Source organism: Myiozetetes cayanensis, unplaced genomic scaffold, assembly GCF_022539395.1.
Source record: "Myiozetetes cayanensis isolate MyiCay16 unplaced genomic scaffold, myiCay2020 scf13, whole genome shotgun sequence".
Taxonomy (NCBI): Eukaryota; Metazoa; Chordata; class Aves; order Passeriformes; family Tyrannidae; genus Myiozetetes; species Myiozetetes cayanensis.
This window is the reverse complement of record NW_026086937.1, coordinates 14380846-14400950: the sequence shown is the minus strand read 5'-3', so window position 1 is coordinate 14400950 and position 20105 is coordinate 14380846. Positions and strand designations below refer to the sequence as shown.

The 20105-nt window shown below is 46.9% G+C and overlaps 1 protein-coding gene across 2 annotated transcripts in view; it reads right to left on the bottom strand.

The window, feature by feature from the left end:
* Window positions 1-20105, bottom strand: part of DIS3L2 (DIS3 like 3'-5' exoribonuclease 2) — a 183218-nt gene that overhangs the window by 17065 nt on the left and 146048 nt on the right. For both annotated transcript variants that reach the window (XM_050307968.1, XM_050307969.1), the window contains exon 15: window positions 19968-20047. In XM_050307968.1, coding sequence (XP_050163925.1) covers window positions 19968-20047 — 80 coding nt within the window. The remainder of the gene's footprint in view (window positions 1-19967; window positions 20048-20105) is intronic.

Genomic DNA, 20105 nt, shown 5'->3' with positions numbered 1-20105 from the left:
CATAGCTGAATAATGGAATTACTCCACTTTCTGAGATTGCTCAATTAGCTCTTGGTTAAAACTGCTAACACTGAAACTTGATGAGAATAGCAGCTCTGAGGCAGTTTTAGATTCATTTCTTACTAAGCAAGAATGGCTTTTCCCTCTAATGAACTCCCTTTCTGGGGTATAAAGAATGCCCTTTTCATTTGCTATGGTGCCTTCCCAGTAATAGATGACTACAACACAAATGCATGGGAGGGTTCTCTGAATACAAATGTCACTTACAGACCACTCTCACACCTTGAGGCTGAAAATGCCATGAGACCACTCTCTTTGCTTTACCCAAATTATCTGCGGTGCGGTGGAAAACCGTTTTAAGCTCTCAATATTGAAGCTGGCTCCTGAAGGCATTTGGCATGATTAGGAATTAATTGCCTAAAGCCTGATGTACTGGTTTGCACACAGGGATTTAGCCCACTAGAAAAACCTCAGCCTGAGTTCCTCTGAAATTATCAGTGCCATTTTGCAGCCCCGTTACGTGAAATTGCTGCCCTGATCTGGCAGCACGACATCAGGGTGGACATCGGGGTGCTGGACGGCGCAAGTGGCCCCAGAGCCTTCAGCACCTCTTGGCTCTTGGCTGTGTGGGTGAAAAACGCACCCTGCCTGGCCTGGAGCTCCTCACTCTCATCTGTGGTTTGTATGGGAGGGATAAAGTCAACACCTGCCTGCCCTACCACCCTACATCCCATCTTGATCCAAATGGCAATGGAAGCACCACTGGACTGAAGAGTCAGTGTTGCAGAGGACACAGGCTCTGCGGGCTACGCCTCTTCATTAAATGTTAATATATCTGCAGTCTGCTCCTTTTCATGCAAATTGGCAACAACCTTCAGACTCCTGGCATGACGCTGAAGCGCCCCTCTGTGCCAAAACAGCACCTTGAGCTGCTGCGGGCCAGGGATGAAAGTTTAGACCTGCAACCATGTGCCGGGCCACACAGGACATGGAAGCACAACTTCAGCAGGCTCCCTCAGTCCCAGCTCCAGCGTTCTCTACAATTTTCTCAGGACTATCACATTTCTGAGCCCAGGGCAGAGGACTTCGGGACAGGGCAGAGGAGAGGGGAGATACCTCACAACCAGCCAGACTGGCAGTCCACATTCCTGAGACGTGCAGTCTGATATACCACTGGCTCCAAAAGCACAGCTTATGACAAGACACATAATATTAATGTCATCCAGAGTCTGGCTAAGAGGGGAATGGAAAGAATTCCTGAATGAATGCAGACAGCCCCTCTGCTGACAGGAAAGTCTCTGGCCCCACACATCAGGCCAGCACCGCCTGTTATCAGGCTGCACTTCCCACTGAAAGGAGGAAGCTGGAATGAAAGGCACTTTTCCTCACCATTAAAAGTTTATGCAAGTGATTTATGGGTCAGAAAAATTAGCAAGCCCGTCACTGAGTGCTCCATACAGCAGCGTGTGCTACGTGGTTGCTGACCAGAAATGCCAAGACCCATTAGGTGGAAGCAAAGGGCAGCACGATGGAAAGTTAAAGATGCTTTTTGCCGATTTAATTAATTAGCCAGGTCTTTTCTCCATCCCCTGCAGCCTTCATTAATGTAGCATTGAAGTGAAGAAATATTAACAATTCAGACAACACATTAATATTAACACAATACCTGCAAAATGCAAATGTAAGTCCATTAGGTAAACATGATCTTAAGCCATCAAGGCAGAAATAACATTCTGACATTTTGTAGCACAAGTATCCTGCAGAGATACTGTCCATCACTTATGCTCCATTATAAAGCCATGGCCCCTGGTACATGGGGGGCTCCTCATCTGTTACTAGTCCCTGAAAGGATGAGAAAAACTTACATTTCCATTAAGACATTTGCCTGTTCCATATGCAAAGTGTCTTACTGAAGCCATGTCATGAACCAGAAAGATCAAAAGAGATTTTTAAAAGGATTTTATCTCTAGCTAGCAGGGATAGAGATAAAACCTGAACCTGATAGCTTGTAAATATTAACCTACACTTGGGATCGCTCCAAAACATGAGCTTTCTATTACAGTGGTTTCATCTGAGACAAGTTTTCATTAAGGGAGAAACAAACAGTTAATCACCCAGAGAACTGATAGTGCCGTAGGGAGTCAGAGACTGCTAGAACCAGCCTTCCTATTCCACATTCCCCATCAGCTAATGCTCTCCCAGACATTCCTGCTGAGGAGACATTCACACCCTCTGTGTGTTTCTCCTTTCAGCCTTTGGATGTCTTTTTCCAGTTTACCTGGCATTAAAGAGTTGATTATTTCCAAAGTAGGAGGCAATCTGATAGACAAAGGGGACATAAAGAATAATGGATGAACATCCCAGACTAGAAGCATATTCTGAGATGGTCAGTTACTGGAAGAGCATCCATCTACCAACCCGGACGTGGCCCAGGGGCAAACAAGCAGGGGCCTGCAGAAGCTCATGAAGAGATAAACAACAAAAGATAACCAAGAAAAGTTTAAAATATCAAAACCATGGAAAGTAATCTAAATAATCTGGCATCCAAGGGCACCAGTGGCACAACAACTCAACATGTACCCCCTGATGTTCATAAAGTGCAAGCCAGGCAGTGACTTGCTAAGTAATATCCTCTTTTGCTGCAAGTCTCTGGTCCAAGCAATGCAGGATAACCAAAGTTTGGATCAGATTGGCCTTTTCCAGTAGAGTTCTAGCAATCTCCAAGGTCAACTTTCTTACAGCCCCTCTAGGTGCCTGTTCCAGTTACTAACCACGCTCACAAGTGTTGTTTGGGCTTATAGAAAGAGACCTCCAGGACAAGCAATCACCCAGACTGGCCAGCCTTCAGCAAGGGCCTTGCCAGAGGAGGAATGCTCAGGAGAAGCTGGCTGCAGATCAAAGGAACTGGAATGACCACTGGGATCACTGGTTCGGAGAAGATTTGTGTCAGAAAAACACACTCAACTTAACGAGGTCCCCAGCAGACAACACCCAAAGGCAGCTGCTCCCTGGCCGTGGGATGCTCTGCTGGGGGTGCTGCTTTCCAGGCAAGGTCAAGGAGCAGGGCTCCCAGCACTGCCCTGGTTCAGCCTCAGATTTGCAGTTGTAGCACTGAGTGTGGGCAGGTTAAGGGGAACAGTTGTATCAATACCGAGCGAGGGATCCAGCTGGCTCCCGCTGTATTATTCTTGGTCTGAAACAATTGCGAAGCACAACACATGAACCTTCTGGTTAGCAGGACTTTCAAAGACATGGAAACCCTAAGGGGAGGGGAGCAAGGTATGGGGGACACTGACAGCAGATCGGGGTTAAAACAACCAATAGAAGTTGGCAGGGAGATGAAAGGGAAATGGGCAACACAGAATTTGGGGGTGATGTTTTCTAAATACCCTACTGAAATACTCTGGATAACTTCTGTTTTCAAGTAGACTCTTGGCAGATTAAAACGTCCCAGAAGGTTTTATATCCAGCTCCTACAATCTTAAACTAAATATTAGGTGAGAAAAACATGCTGCTAAAGGAAAGTCAGACATAGCTCTGAGTGAAAAACAATGATCAGGAGAATGAACATATTGGGTTTGTTGAATATACAATCAACATCAGTTTTCTTGCCCAAAAAATAAAGCCAAGGGAATAAAATGCAGAGATGAGCAGAATGGAAAAGCTGTAGGAAATTTAGGCAATCTCCCCCCCACCCCATCTTTCCCAGGCAGGACTCTCACCCTGCCTGGCCTCAGCAGATGGGTTTGGAGCTTCGCCGGGAATTCCTGACAGAGCCTTACCCCCTCTGCAGCAGGACAGGCTCAAGGTACAATGGGTCTTTTCCATCTGTAACTTCTCTCTCTTGACTTTTATGTGAATTGATTCAAAAGCTATGTGATTTACTGACACAGGGGTTGTGAAGAGTCTGGCTTGGTCTAAGGACAGCCTGAGGTTAAAGGTAGCAATGCAATTTCACCACCCCGTCCATTACAAGAAAACGTTCAGATCTGGATTTACAGTCATGTTCCAGCAAGCCCACACATCATGGCAGGCTGAAATCACCCTCATTTACACATAGGATTGAGGAAAAACTGCTGAACATCCTACTGGAGTTGGGTACACCATGGAGAAAGCCAAGCAGCACGGATGGGAGTGGGTGATGAACGGCACCTCACTGCCAGAGGAGGATGTGCGGCCCTGGTGACAGAGGGTTGTTTGTCTCCAGCTGGAGCTACTTACAGTCAGATGGAAGATGAGGATAGATAAGGCAGTTTCAGTGAGATCATAACAGGTAAGGATGGGTGGCATCATTCAAGCAAGAAAGAATCATATTCTAAAGTCCAGAGATGGATATGACAACTCTCCAGAGCTGGATTAGTAACAAAGGACTTTGTTTCACATCACAGTCCCTCTACTGAGATCACATGAAAGTGAGAACAAGGTCTGTTAATACTGAGGTCTGCAAAACCTCACACACTGTTGGGAGAAGTTAGCAAATGCCTCTGTCCCTGGATCTCACTACCAGTGAGTAACCTGGTTACTCCTGCTAGTTCCTCCGCTGACTTTTATGGATCCCTCAGCTTCATCTAAGAGCAGAGATAAATCCACAATGATAACCTGAACTGCTCCTTTTTCACTAGATCAAGGCAGGTTTGGTTAAAATGAAGACCCAGGTGTGTCAAAAAAGAACTCTTGCTATGTTACCTTCCAGGCTCTGCAACCAGAGTTCAGCAGCACAGACCAACCTCCTGAAAAAATCTACCATCACCAAAAAGCAGACACACAGATCTGTCAGCACATTTGTGCTGCTGAAACCAACCAATCTAAGCACTGGATTGTGATAAGATTTGCAACACTGTCATCTTGCAAAGCCTTGGCAGTGCCTTTTAATCCTTGGAAAAGGAGCACGTCAGCCATCCATTCTTGCCTTTATATATTAATGTTGCAAAGCCAAAACAAAAACCTCTCTTGGAGCATGGGGCATATCCTAAGATGCCCTGGAGTTTTCTTGTCCTACAGACACTGAGTAGTAATCTCCAAATGACAAAACAGAAATAAAACCATATATCCTCATGCTTTGGTGAGCCTCCAATCCAGGCCTGACAGATACCTGGCTCTGAGTGCTGCATCGCTCAGATTACTTAACCCTTGAATGAACAAGGAAGATGGACATTTAGAAGAAGAAAGCCTGGTTCTATCCCCCTTTAAGACAGGTGTACCCTGCCTGTCACCAGCAGACCTGGTACTGTGTAAACCAACCTATAATCAAAAAAACCACAAATTCTCTCAGTGACCTCAGGCTCAGAATCAGGTATTGATCTGCTAGTTCTTTCTGTTCCTTCCCTCATCATTTCCTACAACTGGAAGGATAGAGGAAACACTATCTGTGCTCCTATCAGTCATCCCAAAGCCCTGAAATACCTCTTGAATGCCCTTGGACTTCTTGTTGAAAGTTCATCACTGCCTACCTGAAAAATCCATAATGGATAATATCCGAGGGCTGTACCAGGGTGGAAAGTTTCCTCTTCACACCTTTAACCTGGGCCCCAGGGAGGCAGCAGACTTCCCTAAGGAGTGGGTCTGGTCTGCATATTGGGCCTTCAGCTCTCTACCAAGGGTTATTCGATAACATTGAGTAAAAGCTTTGGGAGCTTCCTCCATCTGATCAACCTGTTAAATCCAGACAGCTGTGGAAGACAGCAAAGGAGGACAGATGCCCTTTCCTGACCTAGCAGGGGACAAACCCACCCAGAACCTCTGCCTGCAGCAGCAAGGTGACTGTGCCAAAAGGTGTTAAGAGAAAGGGGGCACACACTAGTTAAAACAGACAATTCAAGTACCTGGGGAAGGGCAGGGATTACAAGAACTTGGTAACCCACCACAGGGGATATAAAAGCTTCTGTTACTGCCCACATTTCATGTGCTCATATGTGCTGCCTGGACATGACAGTCACCAGAAGCTTCTGTGAATGCCTGTGAGGGAAAGTGTGTCCCTCCGTAGCAGGAGAGGTACGAACCCCATTTCAGCCTGAGCTTGCTCCACAACACACAGAGACAGATCCCATGTAGAAAGGAAAAAGTTCGAGAGTGATACATGGATGGGCTAAATGTGAAAGCATGGGAAACACAGCTTATGGTACGTGCAATCCAGGCACATTATACCCTCTTTGAAACTCACTCTCCCATTGTTATTTAACATCCTGCAAGTTTCAGCCAGAGACGCAGTCTCCCATCTGCGCCCCAAACTGGCCTGGGTATGGCTGGGAAGAAGAAAGGGAGCTTGAAATGAACTGTGGAAAGATTTAAGTGCTCTAACTGCTGCTTTCCAATACAATTTTCCACTTGGGGCAGGGGAAGGGAAGGAGGAAAGCCTGACAGTAGTTTAGAGCCAGTCACAATTGTGACAGGTTTTTCTTTTCCATTTCCAAGCAGCTCACAGGCAGAAGGAACACTTTAACTTCCATTAATTATCACAGCCTTATTCCAGCCTAGGGTTTCCGAGCAGCAGTGGCAAATTCTTAGGACCTACTAGGTGCAGGTCCTACCTCAAATTGTGTGCTACTCTGATCAGTACAGTAAAACTCTGTCATTCATAAAACCAAGAACTACTGCCACTCTCCCTAGAGTACCTTAGTTTGCAGCCAAGGGCATCTCCCATAGGCAGCGCCAGTACTGTCAGAGAAGAAGATCACACAAACAAATTCTTGCACTCCAGACTCTGAGAACAGGTTAACAGCCATTTAACAGACGGATCTCTTGCACTCCCAAGCTGTACACACAGAAAAAAAAGGAGCTTAACACAGGAATACATCACTTCTGTCTCCTCCCTGGCTATCAGAGACTCCTATTGTAACTCTACCACCATGTGAAATTTATTGCATTTATCAGTACTGATCACTGGATGTGAACCTTCAAAGGTTCACATGGTGCTTAGGGAGATGCAGACAGCTTGAACACACAGCCCTCACACAGCTGGGGTAAAACTATTATAAAGTATTTTTATGTGGTTTCTCCCACTTCTTGGCTTCATCACAAACTATCAATGAAATAGTCAGCAATGAAAATGTCAGCTGTAACTGACATGCGCCTGTGGAGGGGTAAGATGCCCTAGCTCAGCATTTCAGCCCACACTGCCCCATGTCCCTTCCTGCTTCTCTGCCAACAGGGCTGATCCATTCTCTGCTGGTATCCTCTGATGAGACCCAGATGCAGTCCCTGCTCCCACCCACTCCCAGTGCATGACTGCAGGTACCATCCCTTCATGCTCAGTGATGACAAGATATGTCACTCTCCCTTCCCCAGCCGATATCAGACCTTTGCAGAGCTGCCCCCTCTGACACTCACAGCTTGCAAACTGCTCACAGGTATTTTTAGGATTACCCTTTGGCACTGAGTAATGAATGGAGGGAGATGCTGCTGCTGGATGCAGACAGACCTCTTCGCAGTCACCCCACCGTCACCCCATGAGATGCTGGTGAGCAGCTGTCTTGAGCTTCAGGTGCTTCGTGGTTCTGAGTGGAAAACAAGCCCAACCACAAACAAGGTATTCATTTCCCTGCCTGCACACCTGGAAGAGCTGATGGCTCCAGCTCTGGCAAATTTTTGAGTACAGAGCAGGTAAGGAACAATGTGCGTCCGTGCCCTAAAGGAGGAAGGAGGACTGACTACAAGTTCAAATTTAGACTGATTGAGATATATTGTGCCAGGATGCCAAGGTTCACACAGCAGTTCCAATTCAACTCTGAATCACACAGGAACCAGCCTGGGGAGCAATTACTGGTGTACAAATGCTCTTGAGTTGCAAAAAAAGGATGGCATCAAAACTCCTTGAAGTCTTTATCTCACCCACTTAGGCTTGGGAGGATACTTCCTTCTGCTTAGACAAGTGAAGGCCCAGCAGAGCATCTGCTGGGGGGCCAGGGATGCTGGAGGGGAAGTGCCCAGTGACGTGAATCAGGGGTGAGCAGCAGCCACAGCAGCACAGCAGGTTCGTCCTGACAGCATCATTCCACTCCCACACCAGCACTTGTGACTGCAGGAACTATGCTGCATTAGGAACAAGCTGTTCCTCTAATTCAGTCCTCCTGACTCCTCTGTTAAAGACTTTCCTGAAACTGTCTGGGGCTCTGACTAGCCAAATGCACTTTTACATCTGACTTCAGTCCTCTAGCTGCCCCTGCACTATGCCCTGCAGCCCAGCCTGGGCTACAGAGAGTCACGGGTCAGGAGGAACCTCTGAACCACAGCCTGACCCCCAAACCAGGTCTGCAGCTCTTCACACTTTAATCCTTCCCCCTGCATCCTCACACACATAAGCTTTTCATTCTAGCAACCACAGACTACTCTAGGACTGAAGGGGAAAAACATAACAGCAATGCACGCCCAGTGGTTCATTTTGTATGTGCTGACAGTCTCAATTTAATTCTACTTTCCACGTTTAAGGTGTTAATGGGAACCTTGATGCATTTCAGAGGGAACATGCACAGATAGAAGATAGATGAGCGAGTCTAAAACCCTGCTCCCAAATTTCATATCAAGTGCTGGATTTGTTTATATCCATATGATACAATCTCCATAAAAGCAATCAACCACCACCGAAAGGAGATGTTTCAATATCTGCACAGCCTTCACACAGACTAGGCATTAGGTTTTCTTTTATGATGCAGAATAATATAATGGATTCCTTCCACAAGTTCCCGAATGTTGTTATTAAGTATTGCTTCTCTAATAAAATATGCTGCAACATACAGCAGTACATGATGTGGTATTGACACGAGTCTTTTCTCTATATAGGACTTGCTGGCTTTTAAACAAATCTGTCTCTTCTATACACTACAGAAGCACAAGATGAGTAATTATGTTCTCTGCTTAATAATGTTTTTGCACTGGCCAATTTAACAGCTAATCTCCACAAACCTCTGAGATAGTCCCCCAGCAGCTACATTTGCATGTTGTAATCAAGTCTTGCTATTAAATCACACTTTGCAACAATAGCTGAGCTGTCAACTACAAGCAATGGCTCTTGCACTGGCACCATGCAGGCGAAAACCCTGGATAAACATGCACAAAGCCACACTGCTCTGCCAGCTAAGAAAGCATCTCTTTGCAATTTTGGGAGCTTGGGAATGGCTACGTCCACCACAGATTTCAGGACAAACATCCTTTGTCTCACTCCGCTTTCTGGAGCGGTCAGTCAGCTTGCAGGTTGTTTTCTCCAGGCCTGTCTGCTGCTCTCAGAAGTGATGCAAAGCCCAACTGGTTTGGCTGTGGTGCTCTGTTGTACTCCTCAGTCTTTCTATGGCATCCTTAAAAAACTGAGCACTCTGGGTGCAAGAGAGAGAACTCTTTGTTGCAAAGGTCCTGCCTAGGCTGTGTGGGCAGAACAGCTCGTGAAGCTGTGCTGAGATCAGAGCACTGCACCCTTCAGGACTAACCACTCTCCTTGAAAATGGCCTGCTCAAATTTCCAGTTTCTTTGCTGTCCTTGTTGCTCACAGTGCAGCATGGAGATGTGGTTGACAGAGAGAGGGCATCCCGGCATCTGTTCAGTTAAGTGTCCCTCTTAGTGTCATCCTATTTTGGCTGTGGAGCCCCGGAATGGCAGGTATGACACATAGCATGAAGCAGATGTTTGATCTTCCTCTGCTGGCTTCGATCAAGGACTGAACTCCTGCTCCTCACTTCTCATTTGCCCTCCCAAAAAGTCATCCCTAAAGAGACTCAGATAAAATTGGCTTAGCTTGCCACCACACTTTTATTCCCATACACTCACGGGTGTGACATGTCCTTTCTCCTCTGCTCTCCCACAACCTCAGTTTTCACTCCAGGGGGATAGGGGCTGTGAATACCAGAGCAATCCAAATGCATCTGTCAAATAACCGCACCTAGAGGCTTTTCCTGCGAATTCCCTGCAGCAAACATCACCGCACCAGTCCACACTGTTATTGTTGCTGAAAACTCATGTTCTGAACCAGATTCTGACTCTCTGCAAAACACTGCAAAATGTGCAATAAATAGCAGAGCCCTTCTGAATCCTGTCTTTTGTAGTAGCCGTACCAGAGGCAGAGTTTCAACACAGCAATGTGGATCAGCCATGGCCCGGCTGCATAGGTAATGTCTCTGTCCTAATGATTCTTCCTACGCATTAGCACAACATTTATTTCTACCTTGCCCTGTGCCTCCCATTTATCCAGAAATCTGACAAGGCCTCCTTCCTTTTAACATGGAAACGGAGGGAACGGAGAATTTCTTGCTGGAATTGGCTCACTCTGAGAAAGTAGACAGATCAATCTAGATTCAATCTGTCTCACTAATTGTTGGGGGCTGGAACTGACCTGCTGTTGGCCGGGCTCCGAATGAGCATGTGAGCATGGGCAGCCAGCTCCCAGCCTCTCCTGCTTTATGCTGCAAACAAGTCACATCAGACATCTCTGCCTTTGGTGGACCCTGTCTACTCCCCTGTTACCTGGATGATTGTGCTGGGCAAGTGGCACCACACCAGAGAGAGCCTGTCTGGCAGCAAGACTGCAAATGAGCACTGAGCTTAAATAAAGCACGAAAAACACATTAATGATGACTCCTCCAAGAGGTGCCCTGTTTTATTGCTGCAGAACTGCCTCCTCACCATTTTAGGTCCTATTTAATCACTCAGTAGCCAGAGGTACTTCCAGAGGGGCCAAGCCAATGTGGCCTTTCTTGAAAGCCAGGACAACTGCATGTGTAGCTGCTCACTAATCTGATTATGTTGAGATGAGTAGAGTTTGCATGAACTCTTTTACTACATCAGACTGTTTAACCTGGACTGTCTCAGCAAAATGAGATTATGCCAGAGATGCAACACATACAAGAGCCCTGCCAGGGTTGACTTTCATCACAGGGGTGGTGTAATGAGCAGTCGGGATGTTGGTCTCTGCTCAGCTCAGTGGAGATGGAAAGAAGTATCTACGGGCACCCCAGAAGGAGGTAAAAGCTCTGCTGAACAAGGCAGGAGTGAGGAGTGATGTGATCAGCAAGAGATGCTCAGGAACAGTTAATCACCACAGTGTTCAAATGTCAAAGTTACCAGATTAGTAGGATGGCAGAGAGCAAAGAGAGAAGGAGGGGAAGCTGGGGATACTGTGCTGCTCAGCTCACAGGGCCAGAGTACTCAGAGTTGCACGGCCCTGCAGAAGCAGAAAAGCCAGACAAGACCTTACCCAGGCTAAAACCCAGGCTGAGCTCTGCACCTGCCTGTACCAACCAAACACTGCATGCAAGTAATCATGCCCAAAGCAACAGAGCTTTGCTGTAACTGAGAGTTGAGTGGCAACAATAAGTTTGCTTTTCTCTATTCCCTTCTGTTTGATGATTGCAAAGTGCTTTATAAATGCTAATTAAAAAGTCACTGAGGATTCTTTCTCTTTTCTGCTCTGCAGATGGTGGTGGAGCAGAGACCATGCAAGGGACAGCCTCTGAGTCAGGAGCTGACCCTGGACATCCTGCTCCACGTGTGGTGAGCTGGTGAGGGGTCCAGTGGGATCACCAGAGAACAGAACATTTCCAGAGGCAGAAAAATCTTACAGAACATCTTGGCCAATAATGACGCTGCTCATTTAAGGGTACTGCATTTCAGATGAGACAGGTGAAGGACACAAAATTTAAGATGTTCAAAGCTGATCTGAGAAATTTAGAAACATCTCCCATTAAAATTAATGGAAACATTAATGCAAAGTACACTCAGATCCTCAAGCAGGTTCTTTCCAAGCAAGATCTTTCCATTAACTTGAAAGGAAGTTGTGCCCAAATCCTCTTACGTTACTGGGAACGGCTCAGATAATACAGGCAAAGTCAGGTTACAAATCCATTAGGCTCCAGATTGACTAATGCATGGCAAATTGAAAGAGGTGAAAGTGCTAAGCTGTAACAGGAACCCCACTCAGGGTGACCTTGACATGGTGAGGAGCTGAGCACACAAAACATGCTTGTGACTTGGAGTTCCTTTTTTTGATGGGGAAGAAGCCGGGAGGTGTGGAGGGAGCAGACTCCACTGCCAGACTGATTTAGCTGCTCTGAACTGTGGAAAGAACACTGAAAAAGCAAAAGGACCCAGAACAAAGCACAGCAGTAACTGTATAAGTAGAACAGCAACCTTAGTTGCTCAGGATAGGGTAAGGAGAGATACTTCCACTCTCACCCTCTAATTTGTGAGGACATCATTTCAAACAATAAGGTACGTGGAATGCCCAGCTCGGCAGAGTACATGGAAAGAGAAGTGGTATGAATGCAAAGCTGATCCTTTACATTAACATAGAGCAGTGTGGCAGGAATTAAAGACTCGGAGGATTATTCCATCGGCTGATCTCCTGTGCCTGGAGGCCTTCAGGTTGCTACTGGTCTGTCAAATAAACTGATGTGTAGGGTCTAAAACTCCTTCCAGAACTACATTTGCCCTTGAAAAAGAATTCCCTGGTTTCTCTTGGCACAATTTGCCAGTTAATCTCTCTTGCCTTTCAAATGTGTGCTTTATTTCTAATCTGAACACTTCAGCTTTCAGCCAGTAGCTCTTTCTGAGAGAGCAATCCCAGCTGGCTGACAATCCACCCGGTTATTCCAGTTTACACTGTGGATTCCCTGGGGAACAAAGGTACTTAGTGCTGAACAGACTGTGGAGGTCCTGCCCGTGGCAAACTGAAACCCTCACTCCCTCCAGGCAGAAAGCACAGATCGAACAGTAGGATGGGGAGCAGGACTGGCAGGTCCACCCCCAAGGCTGGAGAGCTGGAATGGCAGGTCCATCCCCAAGCAGAGAGCCCCTTCATTGCCGCCAGTACTCATGATTCCCTTCATCACCTTGGGGTTACCCCACTGTCTGAGATCACATGCAACTCTCCACCCCTAGTTTGTACCTAAAGCACCTCCTGACAAAGCAAAAGAAAACAGCACATGCACTTACCCGCTGTCCCAGTGCTCCCTGCTTGTAACATTACAGGGTGGCCAGCAAAACCCACTACTGGCAGAGAAGTCACTGTGCACTATGCCTATATATTCAAGGACACAGAGACCAAGCCAAAACTAGGACTCCTTCTCCCTATTATGAAAAGAGTATGTCTAGAAATCCTACTGGGAGAGGGATAGCTAGGGGGATCTGGTGATTTTTCTAGCCAGATGTCAGCCCAGGAGAGGGCCTTCCTTGACACAAAAGTCAATCCAGCAACTTGGGTTCAAGGTGAAATTGAGAGGTGCTTCTTGTGGAAGGATGATTATTCATTCTTTCCCACGCCAGATCTGTCCTCTCCCATGTTCCTAAGGGCTAATCATAGACTCATCTAATTCAGGGCTGCTAAGAAACCCTCATCCATAGGTTAGTAATTCTAGTCCAGATATAGCTCACTGCCTTGGCCATTAGTCAGACACATAGGCCAGGGAAAATGGTGCTGAAATGCAGCTGAGGGCTTTCAAACCTATTGTTAAACAAATGGATATGTAAACAGATCTCAGAGGATGACACATGGAGACAGCATCTCTGACTCAATTACAATAGCAGGATATTTTCTCGCCTACCTGACTGCCACCAAATACCCAGACACCTAACACTGATAACGAGGAGGTTTTACAGCTCCTCCCCAAGCAAACACTGAAACAAATAAGATGACAAACTCCTTTGATTCAATCTAGGGAGAGAAAGGAGGTCTTGCACTCACTGAGATTCAAGATCCCAGTCCTTCCTGCCCCTTAAGGGTGGGAGCACACACTGACTGCTTTGGAACCACGATGAGGATTTAGAGAGGGCTACTGGTCACTGTGGGATATTGTGCAGGACACCAAAGAAGGCTTCAAACAATCATTTGGAAGGGATAAGGTTATCTTCGAATCCCATCTGACTGCTCAAGGGAAAGGTGGGTTTCCTTGATCACCTTTTCTATTTGCATCCCCCATATCACACCAACACTCCAAGGATTTGGCAGTTACTATTTCTACAGCTCTGATGGACTGGAAACCTGTTATTAAACAGCAGGGTGGCTGAAGGAGGCAGGTCTGTGTCAACAAAAGCAGTTAAGTAGTCCCCAGGCAGAGCCTTTTCCAAGAGCCCTTCTTCCCCAGCTACAAATGGCCATAGGGGCCCTTCTGCAAGGAAAGAACAGCTCTCTGCTCCTCCAAGTCTCAACTGACAAGGGCTGTTTTGCAGCACACATCCCAGTAGCCTTTGGAGGTGGCAGACAGAAAACCAATCTCATGCCTTAGGCAGGAAGGATTACGTATCTTTTGAAGTTTTAAAGGTCAACCTCCAGACTTATTCTCCTGGACAATTTACCCTTCACTGAACCAATACCAAAACCAGGAGGACTGGTTTATCTCCATGTAAAGTGACAGAATAATTCACCAGCCTTGCATGGCCAACTCCAGTGCTAATGCTTTGGTAGGTGAAGGGTGTACTTGGATAAAGTTTAGTGCCAATAAGTCAAACAAAAACCAAGACATGGTATCAAAAAATAAATTCCAATGTGCTCAGTCTTCTCTTTTTTTTTCCTGGAAATTACACTGATTTTATTTTGATGTGAAATCTAAACAAGGCATTTCAAGGCTACTAGACAGCATCCTATGATGTCAAGGGTCATGTACATGGATTTCCCCTGTGAAATTCCAGCCTACCAGACAAGACAAATATGAGAAGATGCCACTTTCAGAGACTTCCCTGGCCTTGCAGGTCTAAGTGGGGCAGAGCACATATTTGCTGATCACTAACCAGAAAATCAGATGACAGCAGGGAGCTCTTTTACACCAACACAAGCAGTGCTGCTCCACTGGGATGCGTGCCATGAAACAACCATGTAATAAGGCAGGTCAGGCATCCAGGGACTGTGTGAACTGTGCAGCAGCTCCTTGTGCAAACAACCCACTCTGCAAGCCTCAATTTCTCAAAAGGAACAAAACATCTTACGGTAAACCTGCCAGCTCATTGCAGAGCAACCAGGTCCACGCCAAAGTCCAACACATGAGCTGTGCACCCGGGAAGTACCTCTGAAAACAAATCAGTTACGCTGCGTCAGCTGCTTTACATATTTTGTTCCTAGCACTGCCAGTCAACAGCTCTTCTAGCAAAAAAGAATAAATTCCAAACAATTCTGCTTTGCTCTTTTCAGAAAAATAAACCTTCCCAAACCTCCACCCAAGCTCTGTTTACACCAAACCTGCTGCAGTCCTGAATGGGAGCAATAAATGGAGTGAGCTAATGTGTTAGTGACAAATAACCCGTTCAAACAATTCCAGCATAATTATAGGTTGGCTCTCCTGATGTAACACCGGGTACATCACTGCAGATATTACATTCACCTTATGAAAATACTGCACAGAGGAGCTCAGCTGGTAACCCAAACAGCATTATGTATCTCGAGCCTGTCAGCATCAGGAGTGCATGCACCCTGGCATTTGAAGTCCTGGTGTTTTAACTGATAATCCAATGTATCGGGTATCATTGATCTCTCTATAAAAGGGGGCACCACTTTTCCTTTCAACTGGAGCTATTTTTCACTCCTCATTCCGAAGAGTTGTGTGGTGCTGCCCGCAAGTGGCTGCACTGCACAGCAGCTCGATCTGCAGCACTCCGGGTCCCCAGGGAGACAAAATGATCAATACACCAACGCTGCTTTTGTAAGAGGTCTTTAAGTGCTTCCATGTGAGATGCTGCTCCTCTGGGTTTAGAAATTACTCTGAAGAGAACATGAAAGCCCCCTCTGCAAATTCATAATCCTGACACAAACCGCAGCTGCAGCAAGGAATTAAAATGAAATTCATTTGCGAGCTGTGAGCTGGTCTATCGGCAAAGGTGGAATCTGGGATGTAGGGAAGGGACCTCAAAAATAGACCAAAACCTGGAGGCTAAGAGAGCAGAAAAGCCATATTAGAGGAGAACCAGCTGGGGACAAGGAAGTGTCACATTTGACAGGGATTTATAGCTTCTCAGTAGGTCTGGGATGGCAGGGACCCTGAGCGCTGCATCATCTGAGAAAGGTGACAGTAACCAGAGAGTCTTGGGAGGAAAGACGAAGGCATTTGAAGGGTCAGACTTGCTGTGGGTAGGTGAGCAGAGCATAGGAGGTCTTCAGAGAAGAGTCTGGACAGTGACGGTGAATGTAGAAAACAGATTGAATTTTCTATTTCTTGGATACAGCCAAAAGAACTGGTCTTCTTGCAATTAATTTCTTCCAGTGGAATCTCAAATTGGCTTTGGCTCTTCCTGCACACAGCCTGGAAAAAGTCTTTCATGATCATCTGTATCCTTTATGGATCTCCTCCTTCCCACTGCCTGGAAGCCCACAGGAGCAGGACCAGTCACGCTGGGCCATCTCCAGAGTGGGCAGCTGGCTCTTCCTCAGCACAGCCAGAATCACATTCCTAGAGCAGGGACTGGTGACTGCATGTTGTAAGACAGGATTCATGAGCCATGGTGGTGGATGTGAATGGACTTGATGGTCTTTTACTGCCTGGCTGGGTTTTGCAATTGGATCCTGTGCAGGATCAGAGAAACGCGGCCTGTGTCAAGAGGCAGTGACAGAAAGCCATTCCCACTGTCAACACCCGACACATGCTGCAGTCACGCCACGGGATGGCTGGCAGGGCTGTCCTCTGCTGGATGTCATTGCTCTGGGGCCATGTGAAGGCTGACAGTACCCTCCTGTTCCAAATGTCATGGCACAGTGCTCCCATTGCAGGGCAGTGCCCCACAGAGCCCAGAGCAGCAGCCCAGGGCTCTGTCTGTGTTACACTGACTGATTCCCATTAGGGAGAATTTAAGCAACATGGTTGAAAAATGAGAAAGCAGATTGCTTGTTTCTGTGTTAGGTCAAGCCATTTCCTCCAGGGCCAGGAAGGATTGAAGGGTTGGGAAGGACGGGCAGTCAAGAGGATGGAAGTGCCTAGGTCTGAGCAGGAAGAAGAGGAGAAATGATGGCCCCTGGTCTCACTCCTGTAAACAGCAGTCTCGCTCCTCTCTACAGCTCCAAGTAGGGCACTTGGATCACTACTGGGACTATCAGGTGCCATTGGGTACCCAGATATTACAGCAGGGGTTGGAAAGGTGAGCAGCTGGCTGCTCAGCATGTCTTTTGCATCCAAGGCTTCTAAGGCTCCGCAGAGTCCGGTCTACACAAAGTGCTCGGCACCCAGGGTGCAATAGTGGAGCAGGCACTTGGTGAGCACTGTGCCCGTAAATGTTCCGGCAGGCAGGCAGGCAGGCAACAGGAAACTGCCAGGGGCAGGCAAAATTTCCTTGGGTTTTATCATTTTAAAGGGAACAAATTGCAATTGATTGCCCTTGTAAGAGCCTGCATGGTACTTGCACTTCTAGCCTAAGCAATAGAAATTTTAATTGCTCTGGTAATTACACTTCCAGCAATGCTGCAGTCCTTTGTTCTGCAAGTGGGAGACCAACATCCACTGTTCTCCGCTGGCCCCATCTGGCTGCAGCTTGGAACAGCATTTGCCACTTGGAGGGAAGGGACATTCCTTCAGTGACCAGGGTGACACCAAGCCTTGACAAGCACAGCCTGGCTTGCACAGATCTCTGGGGCACCGGGTACACTCCCCAGGTCAGAATGGGTTTTTGTTGACCAGAATCACCTCAGCTTCCTCCTGTTAAAACTGCTGCTCAAGATCCTTGCAGACCTGCACTCCTGCCCTAAGTCTTTCCCCGGAGCAGGTCCCAGGCCTGATGCTCTGCCAAGGGCACTGAGCTCTGGGGTGCACATTTCCAGTCTTTCCCATGCATGAGCTTGCAGTGTGTCACCAGTATTTCTTCTCTGGGCTGTAAACAGCTCCAAAACACAGTGTAGACACCAATCTTACATTGCTTTAACTTCTGGATACATCTTAAGAAGGAGGCAGAAGAGCTGTTACCCCCTTGGGTTCCAATGGATACCGTCAAGAGAATGTAAGCTCTACAATTTACCTGGAAAATTACTGTAAGGAAAAACTATAGTGACATCTGCTACGTTACTCTATGGATATCAAATAAATCCTATGACAGGCCCAGTGCTTGAGAAGAACCATCTTGGCTGAGCAGGAACCACATCCGGTGCTTCCCAAAACTACTCAAATGCAAAGCTCTGTTGCCAGTAAAGCTGCAGCACCTGTGAACTCCTCCAAAATCACCCAGGGTACAACCAGAACCAAGTGCACGTTTGGCTCAAGGGCATTTTATCTGCAAGAATACGTCAGCCATAGCACAGACCTTCACGCTTCAGTTCACCAGCCAAGGATTTTCGGAAGTGCTGGGCTGCACACACAGGGTTTAGGGGGATAAGTGTGTGTGCAAACTTAGCCAGGTTCTCCCCAGGAAACAGGATCCTGTTCCCCCCAGGTTGGCCAAGCAAGCTATAAAATACAGCACAGTGGATTGGGAGCCTGCAGGGAGATGTAGTTGCAGTTTAGATCCATCGGACATGTGCAAAGTCTGGGTTTATTTGCAATTCCACTCATCCTGCCCACGATGTATTTTTCTAAGTCATGATCCCGGTTGGCATGGCCCAGGGAGGCTCGGCTCTCACACTTGCCAGAAATGCAGGACACAGCCATACATCTCTAAATCAACAGCTGCCAACATGCCACAGCTACTTTGTCACATACTGGACCCCTCACAGCTAAAAGCAAGGCTTCCAAGTGGAATTGCTATTGGCCTTAGTGCTTATACAAAATAGCTCCACTCCTGTCCCTAGAGTTTCCTCAAACAATGGCACAAAACACCCACTGGAGCCTGGGGAGAGGAGGGTCTGTGGCAAAAAACCCACGGTTGCTGATTTTTGAGATACACACCACACAATTAGAAACACTGGTCTATAAACATCCTTAACAAACCCCAAAAGGCCTGTGGGGTTTCTTTTCCTCGCTTTCCATTGTGTGTCACCGACCTCAAAAACCTCAAAAACAAACGCTCCTCCCTTGTTGATTTTATGCTTTAGCGCTGAACTGCACGATTCCCTGTGAGCTTGGTGGTGCTGGAGGTACCAACTCTGCCCATACCAGCCTCTGGGGCCAGGATAGTTGGAGTGGGATCATGTGCTAATCACCCATACACTGGCAGGAAGGAGTCTGCCCCTAATGATGTCCCTTCTTGTTTAAATATTAAGATTTCTCTTGGCTAAGAAAGGGGTCTGTGCATTTGCAGATGTCCCTCTTCCTCACTGGAGCTGTTCCTGTCAGTGTTTCAGAGCAGATCTAATTACAGACTGTTCTGTTCATTGACAATTTCATATACCCTCCTTTTTCAGGTTAACTTCAGTAACTGGCAAGAAGAAGAACTACATGGGTGGAGTAACAGGCCATGGATTTATGACATGCTGGTATTCTGCTGCTGCTGTCAATTTGATAATGAGAATGTGATTTGATATAAAAACATCTTGGGTGCCAATTCACTACAGCAGCTAGTAAAAATAGGCAGAATACCTAGAAATAGAGGACTCTGTGCTCCAAACATCCAAAGCTTGAATATCATATAGTATCTTACAAAAACAGAGCATGTGGCTGCACTGGGGCTACAGTACCACAAAGGCCACTCAGTGAACCCAGGCATGAGCTTTAGCAGAGAGAAGGGGCTGCTGTGTGGGTCTAGGTGGGCACAGGTGAGGGCTGTCCTTTTCAGCAGTCTTTGGGTGCTTTCCCCCAGCCCATGCTCCCAGAGCGACCCCAGCACAAAACACATAGGGTGTGAGTTGCAAACACACCACGGCACAGCCTGGGTTTGCTCTGCCAGAGCCCGTGATACTCAAGAGGCCTTTTAGACAAATAAAAGTGACTTTTAAAAGCTGCAGAGAAAAGGGGGCTGCAGGGCCTCGTGCATTTTAAAGGATCTGGCCTTTACAGGAGCTGATCCCAGTTTCAGGTCAAGTCTGAGGCCTGCTTTAATTTACTTTTAAGTGGTACAAGAAGTTGCAATCCCTTTGCCAGAAGGCAGGGCAGTCTCCTTTCACTGCACCTTTCCTGTATTTGCTGCATGCAATCTTCCACAGGCCTTACCTGTTGCTGTCCCGGTACTGATAAACATAACAGCTTTGAGGCATCCCACTCTCCTGGTCCAAGGTAAACGAAAGCTTCATCTGCAGAGAGGAGAAGGGGTGTGGGACAAGGAAAAGGGAGAGAGAGAGAGAAAAAAAA